The sequence below is a fragment of the Anser brachyrhynchus genome (genome assembly GCF_964034855.1).
Source record: "Anser brachyrhynchus genome assembly, chromosome: 1".
NCBI lineage: Eukaryota > Metazoa > Chordata > Aves > Anseriformes > Anatidae > Anser > Anser brachyrhynchus.
Window position 1 is genome coordinate 74,960,996 of NC_137694.1, and position 13,363 is coordinate 74,974,358.

At 40.4% G+C, this 13,363-nt stretch overlaps 1 protein-coding gene across 5 annotated transcripts in view; it reads right to left on the minus strand.

Moving 5' to 3' along the window:
* Positions 1-112: 112 nt before the first annotated feature.
* MPPED1 (metallophosphoesterase domain containing 1) overlaps positions 113-13,363 on the minus strand; it is a 65,730-nt gene continuing 52,479 nt past the window's right edge. For all 5 annotated transcript variants that reach the window (XM_080562803.1, XM_080562800.1, XM_080562804.1 and 2 more), the window contains exons 5-7: positions 12,129-12,244; positions 6,432-6,545; positions 113-2,819 (exon numbers count right to left, since the gene is read on the minus strand). In XM_080562803.1, coding sequence (XP_080418929.1) covers positions 2,701-2,819; positions 6,432-6,545; positions 12,129-12,244 — 349 coding nt within the window. In that variant the 3' untranslated portion in view covers positions 113-2,700. The remainder of the gene's footprint in view (positions 2,820-6,431; positions 6,546-12,128; positions 12,245-13,363) is intronic.

A 13,363-nucleotide genomic window follows, 5' to 3' on the forward strand; every position in this document is an offset into this window, starting at 1 on the left:
CCCCCACCTCAATACCCCAACTTTAATACCCCCAGGCTGGCTCCCACATCTGGAGAAGAGATTCTCCGTTACCGGGGCTGAATGTACGAGGTGGATATAAAGAGGCCTTATGTTGTTTCTTTTAAGACTTTATTTGTCTAACATGCTTGACCAAAAATTACAACAACAATCAAGTTATGCCAAAATGATTAAATAACCTTTAATCTTTCATACCTCGAGTACTTTAAATGATATTTTGAAGTAACAGCTGCTTTCATATCCTTTTCACATAAAAATACACTGTATTTTGAAGATACCTTAGGCAAAATTATTTTTAAGAGAATAGTTTATGGTCGACATAGAAATTTTGTCGAGGCTAATAAAAGGACCTCTTTTCCCCACTTTTAACATTTTAGTGTAAGTGCCATGAGTGAATGTAAACATTTCAGACTTTAACATACAGCCAATTTCCTGCCACATATGTTTCAAAACGCTTGAGTTGTGACTAGCTAAGACACTTTTATTCTAACTGCATGCTATTCTTCATCTTCCCAATGATGCTGGGAGTTCACATTAAACTAAAAATTTCAGTCCTTGCTGATTTAGGAGCTGATCTTGCAATTTCTACACCAATGGATTATACAAAAAGTAGACCCGGCTGAATTCATGATAGACTGTTCTTGTGCTGCAAACTATGCACATCCAAAACAGTTGCAGGATACCACTGGTTGTTTTTGTTTGCTTTTGTTTCAGGAAAAAAAAAAAAGCAAATTAGTCAAAAAGAAAATCCAAGTCACTCAACAGCTCCAAGAAGTGACAGATCTGTGGCTTGCCATGTTTTCTGGTGTCAGTGGGTCAGTACCTGGGTTCAAATTTCACAGCTTCCAGCATCAGTCAGAAGTGCAGCTGCACGTGGTAAGCCAGCAAAATGTGGTGTTTCTGCCTACTTTGCTTAGAGTTGAGGCTGCAAGCCTGGGGTTGCAGAACAGATATTTAAGACTGTGTATGTATATAATGTACATTCAGCTGCTACACAAAGGTCACATTTAATGACCATATATCAGGCAAAAAGTAACCCACACATCTAACCACCGTGTGTGCAGGTATGGGCTACCCACAGACCTGTGAACAACCCTGTATTGATGGTGCAATGATTTGCCTCATGTGTGGAAACAAAATCAATATACAGATGCAGTCAGCCCCAAATTCAGAATGCCCATATTCAGGTTACACCAGTTACATTATCTCCATCAAGGCAAAAAGGTTCCTCTTTGAGCATGGAGATGTTTGTTAGTTCAAGGCAGAAATGTGTTGTGGCACACATTTGAAGCACGTATTTTTGTGGGTTTTAGTCAATTCTTGAGCTTCTACCTCGGACTGGACTGAAATCCCAGCAGATTCAGCACCTCTGTTAACCTGCAGGAAAGCTGCAGGGGAACAACTAGTGTCAGCCATCCCCAGCAGCTCCCACATCTCCTGCTTTGCCTGGGTATGCCAACACCCAACACAATAGACGGATTTTAACTGGGTTAGTGGTTTTGTCTCGGGCCTCTCTCAGCAGCGTCTCTGAGCGGGCACATGGGAACGACAGGTTTTGTGAGGGGACTCTTGCTTTGTACCCATTGGCAAGTACTCGTCACTCATTGCACTTATGCTACTACATAAATGTCTGAAAATGAATGCCCAAACTCCACTTTGGGATGACACCCCCCTCTAAGTCCATACAGTTTCCCAAAGGACAAACTGATCACAATGACATTTAATCACAGCTGACGTGGGCCAAATTCAAACCAGCAATTGCATCATTGGCTGCATGTCCCAGTAACAATTTTAAACAGTCCCAGTGGGTTTTATTTAGAATATCACTACTGAACATCAGGTTGTTGTTTGGTTTTTGTTTTTTTGCTTTTGCTTTTTACATACAATCACATATTGCCTTAGCATATGAAAAACCACTTATATATATATATTTTTTTTTCCACAGGCGAGGCCAGGTTACAAATTCCTGAGTTTATACTGCACTTAACACAGTCTCCCTTCTTGAATTTTGAGCTGTTTACAGCATGCCGGCAATATGCACCATTTCCCTTACTATCTGTAATGCCAGATGTAGTAAAACTTCATTTCAGTAAAGTGAATTGGGGCCTCTGCTGCACTGGTTTTGAATAGATGCAAAGAATCAAGACCTGGAGGACCTGAAATAATAGCTTTCCTCCTGTGACTGGTCATTCATGTACTATCTTTTGTACTTGCCATGTTAACTAAGGGAAAACATCTTTACCATCACATTCCAGCTATCAAGAGCTCACTGGGAAACATCTGAAATGAGGAAATCCTAGTCTAAACACTTACGTTTAAACTTCAAACTTTCTTGAGGAAACACTCCCTTGAAAGACATTGTTCTTTTAGTAAGTCCAATATAATGTAAGGTATATACATAAGTCCCTACTTGAGATATATATATGCGTATGTATATATATGTGGAATGCATTTCACTGTGCTGTGTTCACAAATATTTTAATGACGATATGTCTTTAATCTGTTTCTGGCACCAAAATGCCTGTGTTTGTCTTCCGTTTCTGCCACTTGAATTTATCTGTGAAGAGATAGCAGGAAAAAAAAGAAGGTTTTTGCTTTGTTGAATAGTTCCTTATTGGGATTCTCAGCCAGCAATATAAAGTTGCTAATGTATTGGGCACAACATTAAATCCTTTATTATAATCATGTGTTCCTTGGAGTAGGTAAGTCAATAACTATAGGTGGATTTAGTGGCTGGTAATTCACAGTGCACACAGATGCATTCACATAGGTAGTAGTTCCATCAGCCATGACACCATAACCTATGAAGAAAGAAAAGCTCTGGTTACTACTATTATTCACTCTTTATTAATTGTTTTTTATTATTTACCTTCATCATCACCTTATCGTACAACAACGAGCGCCACATATATTACTTGGAATGCATTTAAAATTCTTCTTATTGCAAAATCTAAAGGTCTCCAGGATGAATACCATCTTTTTCCCACAGTAAAATAGTCTGCCATCTTTTAAATCACATAAAACCAAAACTGACCCCCACTGGCTAGTGGCTACAATCTCCGGCAGCCTGCTCCCCAAACCTCCTTAGAAACACTAATACTCTTCTTTGCAAAACTTTTTTCTTAAAACCTTCTCAGTTTTGGAAGAGATGGGAACAGAGAGCTTAGAAAATTTCCACACTAAAAAAATGTCTGTACGTCATTTAGATTTGTGGTCATCAATGCACCAGCGTTTGAGCTATTTTCCTTTTTCCACCTTTTTTTCTCTGTGCTATGTTGTACATCTTTTAAGAAACCAATGAAGAAAAAAGATGACATGACTAAGGGGACGGTGTGTGCATGTGCACCAGGTTGGGATTTGAAGGAACCACTTCTCATGTGTTTGAACTTGATGACCAATTTCAACCAAACTTGACGGAAAGACTCTAAAATGCCTGCCCAGGCAGAGAAAAAAGACTTTAGTCATGCATTCTCTGACAGACAAGGTGAATTCACATCCTAAGATACTGTAACATTTCCATGGGAGAAAACACCTCCTGAATGTCTCACCAGTGGGGGAAGTCAGTAACTACACCTCATGTGTGGCTAGGCACCCAAGCCAAACAATTCCAGAGCTAAATCTGCAGGAAATCAAACTTCCAGTTCTAATGTTTGTAGAAATACAGTGAAATGATGTTTGAAAAAGTGAAGAAAAAGCCCTTTAACTACCATGGTGTTATGAAAAATTAGACACACTCTCCACTGTCAAAATCTTTTCATGAATGAGTAGGAAAAAAAACATGAACTTGATTACACTAAAACTAAAAGCTTAATGTTGGACACTCGAAATAAATGCAAGTATTATGCTCAATATGAAGAAATGCATTCACAATCTGAAATGCATACACGATTTTGGAGAAATCACCTGGTGGAAAGCTTTTGTACAACAATTCAATCTTATTATTAATGTAGTTAACAGAGAAACATATACATTGCTACGCTGAGTTAAAGCTATTCATATCCTAGGTACCTAGGATCCCAGGTTTTCCAAGTGTAATTTCATGTCTTACAGAAGCATTGTTACTTGCAGAATTTACAAACAAGAAACCAGTAGCCAAATAGCTTTATTTTTCATTCCTTAAAATACCCTGAATAATGCAGGGCCTCTTGGACTCCCCATGGAAAAACCACACTATAGTTAGGAAGTAGGGAGGGAAGAGAACTCTGTCAGGTTCCTGTCACATACATTTCTTTAAATCATGTGCTGTTTGCCACAGAACAATTGTTCTGTGTAAAACACAAACTGCACCAAGGACAGCCGGCTTTGCTGCTGGGACTTTCTGTCTCCTCAGCTACACATTTGCAGAGAACAAAATCAGCTTGCTAATGCATTCTTTTTGCTGAAAGATTCATCATGCTACAGTTTTCACTCTTCCCCTACTGCCAAGCACTGGCTGAAATTGGCAGAGCAGTATTTTAGCTGGAATCCCAGCCATGCTGCTCGTCACCACCAAGGTTGATCAGCAGAAAGGCCATGTGTAGAGGTATTTTTTGGCAGATACAGAAGTGCAGAGGGAGAATAGGGAAGAAACATCTCTTCTAAGCATCTCGTCCTCATGGATGTCCAGTAAATGACTGCTGCACATGTAGCTATGCTCAGTCAGGGGAGGAACTCATCTGTACAAATCATGCATTCTCTCTACAAAGAGGAGCTTCATTTGCACAGCCTGTCTGCAATGGGAATTCTCCTCTGCAGAGATTTAGCATCCCACCGCAAAATAGGCTATGCAGCTCCCCATTTGTTTTCTCTAAATTACGATAGTTTACAAGAAGAGTACCTTGTTCCTGTGTTCTGATACCTTCGGTGCCGACTGTATTAATTCACATGATTTACCATTCCATGGAGGTGCCATTCTTTTCCCTTGGGAGCCAAAGTTGGGCTTGGCAGATGTGATTTTGTTTACCTGCCTGAAGCTTCATGGCTCACTAACTGTTTGCTTACATCCCCTGCAACTTACTTGGCCTATGATTTCTGATAAGACAATGAGTTTGAACTGTATTCACCAGCTCTCTTGTACAAATTCTCAAAGCCTGTTGTAACATGAAAATGTTAGGAAAAAGTACTGCCTATGCACTGTTTGTTTACTCTGTGCTTTTAACAGCACTTTGGACATTACCTGCACATTAATAAGTCACCACAGATGAGACACACAAAGAGGACTTCATCCTTACCCTCTAAAATAAAGATATGAATGTCTTCTCCATTGATTTTACAGCAGCACACCTCTAACCAATGTCACCCTTAACTTAGCAGTGTGAAAATGCCAAGCAGCAAGTCAGAGTGGGATTTTTTAGGAAGGGTAATGGTTCTTCATAGAAACAGAAGTATCTGAGTGCCAGCTACTCCATTTTTTCCATTTGTTCATTTCTACACTGCTGAGAACCCACAGATATCCTATATCAAAGTCTGGAGCAGTCCCAGAAGCAGAAAGCTGGCAGTTGTGGAGCACCTCTTCCTGCCAGTAAGTTAACATTGCCAAGAACTAAGCAGCTGATAATATATGCTTACGTGCTGATGGGTACATTTCTGCAGAGCCCAGTGTTTTCTCTTGGTGGGGGTGTGCTTGAAGTCTCGCTGCCATGGAATGCATACAGGAGAGACATCCCTGTAGCTGACTGTGTCTACCTTTCCCTTAACTTGGAGATGAACTCCTACAGTCCCTGACTTCAGTGGATCACGTTTGTCACCATTTACTGAATTATGTGAAGGGGACTCATTTTTTCCAGTTAAAACTCAAATAGTCAAGAGAACCACCTTGTTTTGTCTGGCTACAAAATGTTTCCCCTGCCAAAGCAAATAAATACATGGATAAGCATCTTGCACTTCTACGCATGTCAGAAGTGACATCCCTCTTGGTTTTAAATAGGCACTGACAAGGAGAGACAACCTTATTGTCCAATCTTAAAGATTAAGCCCCAGAAGCACCCCACAAATCACTCTAACCCATTAAAAAAAAAAAGAAAAAAACCACACAAAACAAACAAACAACAACAACAAGAAACTGAGACACAAAGAGCTTTCAGGAATTATCCTAAATCACAGAGATTCAGCAGAGGAAAATACAATCCATCAATTCTAATATTTAGCCCCTTTCTGCAACTACTGGACTTGTGTTATTTTAAAATTCACAGTAATCCTCACTGTGAAGGAAGCATCACCCTAATTTATAGATGTAGAAACTAAAAGAGAAGCTGAAATACAAATATTGAAAGGCAAGTATCAGCCAATTTCATCTGTATATATGCAGCTAAATAAGTATCTGGATTCCTGAAGTGCTTCAGTTCAAACATTCAATTTTAAAAATACTGGTTAAAGCAGACAGCTTCTGTGGTTGTGGTTTTTAAGTATATATACAGAAAGAAATGTTTTCTAACCTTCATGGATGTGTCCAAAAATATGAAGCCTTGGCTGTACCCGTCTCTGGACTGTGTTCAGCAGCTCAACACATCCTACCCGTTGCATTTTCTTAGGTACCCAGTCTAGAAAACCTTTGGAAAAGAAAGGAAAGCTTTAAAAGAAGACATGTTATCTGCAAAGCTGTAGTGCTGTAATATTCAAAAATATTTCTGAGATTTAATGTCGCATAACTTCTCATAAGCAGTCATAGAAGAACAGGCATGGAAAAAAATGGTGTTTGCCTTGGTAAGTAGAAGAGGAAACAAGGAAAAATAATTGAAGAAAAACTTAAAAGCCCATCTGAAGAAACAGAACTATGGTAACTCTTGCCAATAATTTTTCAAGTGAAAAAATCACTGCATTTTAAGCATTTTTGCACTACTGTTAGCAGGAAAAATCAATGCTTTATTCATTCTTCTTCCTTTAAGAGACGGAGGATTAAAGAGCAGTATGTCCAAAGCAAGTCTCTGAAGTTAAGCATCTAATTCAACACTTAGCTGTTTAAATCTAGCCCTGGGATGTAGTTATTAAAACCAAACACTTTAACTGATGTAATGGAATTGGTGTGGCTAATGACAAAACTGTATTTTTACCACATCGAATCTTACATTAGTGGAACTGAGGTGAGGAACCCAGAGCGTATCTAAAAACAGTATCCTCGAGTAGAACTGGCTTAAGGGCTTCAAACAGCCAGAGAAACTCAGCCCTTCTGCAGTAGATACGCTTTAAGTGCTATATTTACTAACATAGATCCCTAGAAAAATGCACTTTTTATGAATATAGACAGAAATGCACACCAACTTCCTTCCAAGTCCAAAAACATGCAGCAGGGGGATGCTTACTGCCAACTGAAGTGTGGCGTTTTCTTCACAGTAGTATAAGAAGGATGTTGTTGTATTAGATGCTTTGGATTAACCAATCTTGTTTCCTTTCTATTGTTCTGCCATTTTCATCAGGCTCAAATTTGGAAACGTAAAAGATAAAATTATTCTGTTTTTAAATTAGCTAGACCACTTATCCTCGGGGTACTCAGCCTCCTGTCCTAGAAGTCTGGGATAAGGAGCAGAAGAAACCCCCTTGTTTGGGGGTGTCCCCCTGAACTTGTTTCCAGTTCATGTGGAAACAGCTAAGAGACCTGCTGCTCCACCTGGACTGTCACAAGTCCGTGGGGCCAGATGGGAGCTGGTGGATGCGATTGCTGGGCTGCTTTCCATCATCTATCAGCGGTCTTGGTCATCCGGAGAGGTCCTGGATGACTAGAGACTTGCTAATGAGATGCCCATCTATAAGAAGGGTCATAAGGAGGAACCAGGGAACTACAGGCCTGTCAGCCTGACCTCGGTGCCAGGAAAAGTGATGGAACAGGTCATCTTGAATGCAATCACGCAATGTATGCGGGACTACTGGGGGATCAGACCCAGCCAGAAAGGGTTCTTGAAAAGCAAGTCCTGCCTGACCAACCTCGTCTCCTTCTATGACCAGGTGACCCACCTGGTGGATGAGGTAAAGGCTGTTCTTGTAGTCTACCTAGACTTCAGCAAGACCTTTGACACGGTCTCCCATAGTATTCTCCTGGAGAAGCTGGCAGCCCATGGCTTGGACAGGTACACTCTTTGCTGGGTTAAAAAATGGCTGGATGGCTTGGCCCAGAGGGTGGTGGTGAACAGAATGAAATCTAGCTGGCGACCGGCCACCAGTGGTGTTCCCCAGGGGTCGGTGTTGGGGCCCATCCTCTTTAATATCTTTACTGATGATTTGGATGAGGGAATTGAGTGCACCTGCAGTAAGTTTGAAGACAACACCAAGTTGGGGGAAAGTGTCAATCTGCTGGAGGGTAGGAAGACCCTGCAGAATGACCTGGACAGGTTGGATTGATGGGCAGAGGCAGACGGGATGAGGTTCAACATAGCTAAGTGCCAGGTCCTGCACTTTGGCCACAACAACCCCATTCAGCGCTACAGGCTTGGGGCAGTGTGGATTGAAAGCTGTGCAGAGGAAAAGGATCTGGGGGTGTTGGTCGATGCTCACCTGAACATGAGCCGGTAGTGTGCCCAGGTGGCCAAGAAGGCCAACAGCATCCTGGCTTGTATCAGGAATAGTGTAGCCAGCAGGACCAGGAAGGTGATCATCCCCCTGTACTCTGCTCTGGTGAGCTCGCACCTCAAGTACTGTCTTCAGTTTGGGGTCCCCCAGTACAAGAAGGACATCGAGGTCCTGGGGCGTGTTCAGAGAAGGGCTACGAAGCTGGTGAAGGGCCTGGAACACAAGTCCTGTGAGAAGCAGCTGAGGGAACTGGGGTTGTTTAGTCGGAGAAGAGGAGGCTCAGGGGAGACCTTATTGCGCTCTACAGCTGCCTGAAAGGAAGGTGTGGGGTGCTGGGGGTCAGCCTCTTCTCACAGGTAACTAGCGATAGGACTAGAGGGAATAGCTTCAAGTTACACCAGGGGAGGTTTAGGTTAGAAATGAGGAGACATTTCTTCTCAGAAAGAGTAGTCAGGCACTGGAATGGGTTGCCTAGGGAAGTGGTGGAGTCACTATCCCTGGGTGTGTTCAAGGAAAGGCTGGATGTGGTGCTTAGGGATAAGGTTTAGTGGGTGACATTGGTGGTAGGGGGATGGTTGGACCAGATGGTCTTGGAGGTCTTTTCCAACCTTAATGATTCTAGGATTCTATGTGTTCTGGTACTCTCACTATGCCTATCATAGCTCTGTATCCCTGACTTAGATTGCTGCAATGATTGCTGCGAGAATATATTGTACATTTGAAAAAACTGTAGTCAGCCAGAGAGGTACAGAGTCTGGACCTAGTTTTCATATGTTTACTTTTCAGATTCACTCAAGCATGGCTAAGTAGCAGCTAACCAACTGGCTTAAAAGACCAAAAGAGTGGTATTCAAGCTCTTGGAAAAGCTCTGAGGTTTACTAGAGTTTCAAAGTAGGCTCACACATTGAGAAATAACTCTTTAGATGCCAGTGCCTGAAAACTGGGCTCATTATACTATGGGTTTTTATGAAAACGGTAGAAGCTTGCCCTACTATCATAGTTGTATCCTAGGTGTCAAAAAGAGGAAGTTCTGGTAATGGATGTAGACTCCTAATTCATTCAGATGCCTCTGAAGACACTGTTGGCTCCTGATGGGGTGACGCACAAAGAGAAAGCCATCTGAGTTACAGACAGAGCAGGTCAATGCTGAGTTCTGTTAATCAGTTCTACCTGTCATTCCTGGCATCCAGTGCACTTCAAAATTCAATGTAGGAAATAACAACTATTTAAGATGTCACAGTGAAGCCAGCAATTCCTCTGGAATCCAGTTCATGTTTTTTTTCAGAGCAAACTCTTTATAACTTTAGGTTTTGTTACATTAACAATTTGAAACAATTGTCAAAATGTCTGTGGTGAACATAAAGGCAAAAGTATTTCTACTTCAAAAACTTACAAACAGAAATCCATAAAATTAACTTCCCCATTAAATTAAACATTATTTATGTTGAACATGTTTTTGTTTACATGCATTATCACCCTTCTGAAGCTTTCCCATATGTTAGCAGCTTATTATGTACACCTGACTACACAAACTAAGAATAATTGATTACACCTAGCTAACAATTAGAGTTCATCTTAAGGTTTTTTTAATGTTTGGTTACTTGAAACAGGTTTATGCAGCTGTCAGGAAAGTATAAATCTTTGTCACAGACAATCAAGCAGACAGCTAGAAATGAAGACTTAAGGGTGAAATTAAATTAAAAACAAACAAAAGAAAAGTGAACTTTTTGAAGAGAAATAAAAGAATCATAAATGCAGATCTTCAAAAGTCAAGGAAAGGACTTTAAAAGTTACACTATACATAAAATTAACAAAAATATGCTGATTTAGAAATAAGCATTAGCACTGATCATGGGATCATGAATATTGTATTTTATAAGCTACGAAAATATGCTATATATTTATTAATAACAAACAGGTTAAAATAAAATGGTCAATAAGAGCTGTTTAATCTTTGTTTCCTTATCCTGTCCGAAACTCTGTTTCCCTGCTGCAGTTTCATCCCTAAAGCACTCCTCTAAAACAGAAAAAAAATTAATTGTGGGTAAGATTTTCATTACACATTTAAGGGACTAAGAAGCACAAAGTCCATTAACTCTTAATGGTGCTTCTGCATCTAAATCACGCGGGCGATTTTAAAACTATCTAATAATGTAGTATTAATTAGTTTAGGGGGATGCACGCAGTCTGGAAGTGAGTGAATAAGAAAGGACCAGAGAAAATGGATGATGGACAGAATTTAGGCACCCATTCTAGAATGTAAGAGGAACACTGATTGCTTTTTATGATCATTAGGAACAGCTCTAGTGATGCTGTCCAAGATCAGAACAAAAAGAATCAGCTTTCTGGTGAAAATAATTGGCTCCCAGGGTCAAGGAGGATCCTGTCTCTCAAAATGTCTGTGGACAGATACACACAATAAAGAGGTTCTGTAAGTTAGGCAGAGTGCTAATTTCTTTTGAAGCGTAGTGTATTTGTTGCCATGGGTGTCAGGGATGCCAACAGCTGATGCCCTCAGGCAAAGTGTTCTGTGCTGAAGCCGTCTGTTAACGAATCAATAAGACAAAGAAATGGGATCTTCAAAAAACCAAAATCCTTGGAGGATGGCTCAAACTGAATAAATAATAATAATAAATAATAATAACAACAACAATACAGGTTTAACCAAGTGGCAAAATCAGCCCAGTGCCTGAAACTGGGTGCTGAGAAACTTGCTCTCTACCTTCAGTCCCTGGATTTTCAAGCCCTAGGTACAGGGATATTCTTCAAAGGAGCTGAAGGCTGGATTTCTTTACAGCTCACATACTATTTTTAAAAATGGATTTTCAAGTACTAACATTCCTGAAGGAGTTTTAAAAACATACAACTTATAAACAAAACTATATCAAAGATCCAGCATTACCACTCAGGCCTTGGATCCATATCAGGATTATCCTCATTACTAACCATTTTGAGAAGATATTTCAAGGCCTAAACAATTCATTTCTGCCATCCACTTTTATGATACAGGTCCACATTACAAGCAGTCTGTGGCAGGGCATGAGACGCCACTTTGGTGGAGTATCAACACATGTCCACTCTGAGAAAAGCAGCCCTTTCCCTGGGATTAGTGAGCAGTGGAATGCAAACATTACATGAAGTAATTCACCCATGCTGTCCAAAGAGCAAGCCAACTACTGCAGCATTTGGGTTTGTGGAGCAGGAGATTCATCAAGTCAGCATGAAAATACAACTTTGGGTTGGGGGGGACATTAGTGTAAGTGAGGGAGAAAGACTGTGCTACAAACTAATCCTGCATTTCTCTCCAAGCAGGCTCCCTGTTTCAAGTCTACTGATTTCACCACTGGCAGAGCGGGAGGATGCACAGGCAAACTGGACCTTGTTTATTTATAAAACTCATTAAGACTTTATTTATGAGGACTTCAGTTTTGTACCTGTTATTTAACTCCATACCACTGATCGTAGGTAATCATGAAACATAAAGCCAAGCCAAAGTCCTGGTGCTGCTGAAATCAGTAGGGTTGTTACTTCTGACTTTTAAAACTCAGGTTTCCACTCTTTGTCTAAGGACAGCCATCAGTTACTGTATAATCATCTGAAACACACAGCTAACAGCACTAATATTTTCTTACCGAGAGGTGGTCCATGTGTTATAAGAATATCTATCCCATCCGGAATCAGGTTCCATTTCTCTAATAGTGCTTGGCCTCGCGGAAGATTAAAGCCCCAGCCATAAAACCAAGGTTGCCTGCCAAGAGAGGAGGAGAATGTCTTCAGTGCTACTTCCATGTATTAGTTATCTAATTAAAATACTGAGATTGACTTTCTAGTAGCATGGAATTTGAAGACACAAATAGCATTCATTTTCTTCTTTCTGTGCACAGTAAAACCCTCTTTCCATACAACCAGTGTTACTTAACTACTGTGGAAAATCAGTGCAGTCTCCCTATGAGTTTCAGTAGGCAGCACAGAACAAAATATTCATACAGTTCCTCTAACCAGGTGAATAGTAACTCTCACAAGACCTAGGTACCAAGACGTCCACATGGATTAGCATGCTGGATTCCTGTGGTATCTAGAACACCTGCCACAGATAGCCAGGTGTGGATATGTGTTCCACGTTGCCTCACATTGTGTTTGGCCCGTAGCCTACCGTCATTTGGGCAAGGGCAGACCCTGGCACAGCTACAGAGCCCACTCAAAAGATGGAGACATCACCTGTGCTGGTTTGTTTCTCCAGTTGGAAGCATCCCATCAGAAAAAAAGAACACTGCTTCTTTTCCTACATATAATTTTCTTCTGTTCTCTGGTGTGTTGAGTTGCTTTTAAATAAGACTTTACATATTCAGGATTTCTTATCATATAGGCATTTACATTTTTTAAAACATATTTATAGACCGGCTCATTGTGGAGCAGTGGGACTGTAACACTGCCATTCAGAACACAATTTATCCATATCTTGCTATCCCATTGATTAAAGAAATGTATTTCACAGTGATTATATCACAGTGGTACATTATGTCTTGCTGACTATGCTCTAATTCTCAGCCATAAAACTGACAGGTTAGTTTTAGGTTGGAATTTTTTAATAATTTTTTGACTGACGTGTTCTGGGCATGTCCGTATTTGAGGAACAACAAATAGGTTGCTGTGATTTAATAAGGTTTATGATAATTGCAGCCTTAGTGTTTATAAATACATACACATCGACCAGACTTCCCTTTGAGATGTTACTTTGTTGAAGAAAGCTTTACACTCCCTCACTGCATCAAAAGACAGAAAGAAATCTTTTAAACAAATTCTCTGTACTACACTTTACATCATGTATGGCAAAGACAAAAGAAAATGCCCATAAAGCTATTATTCA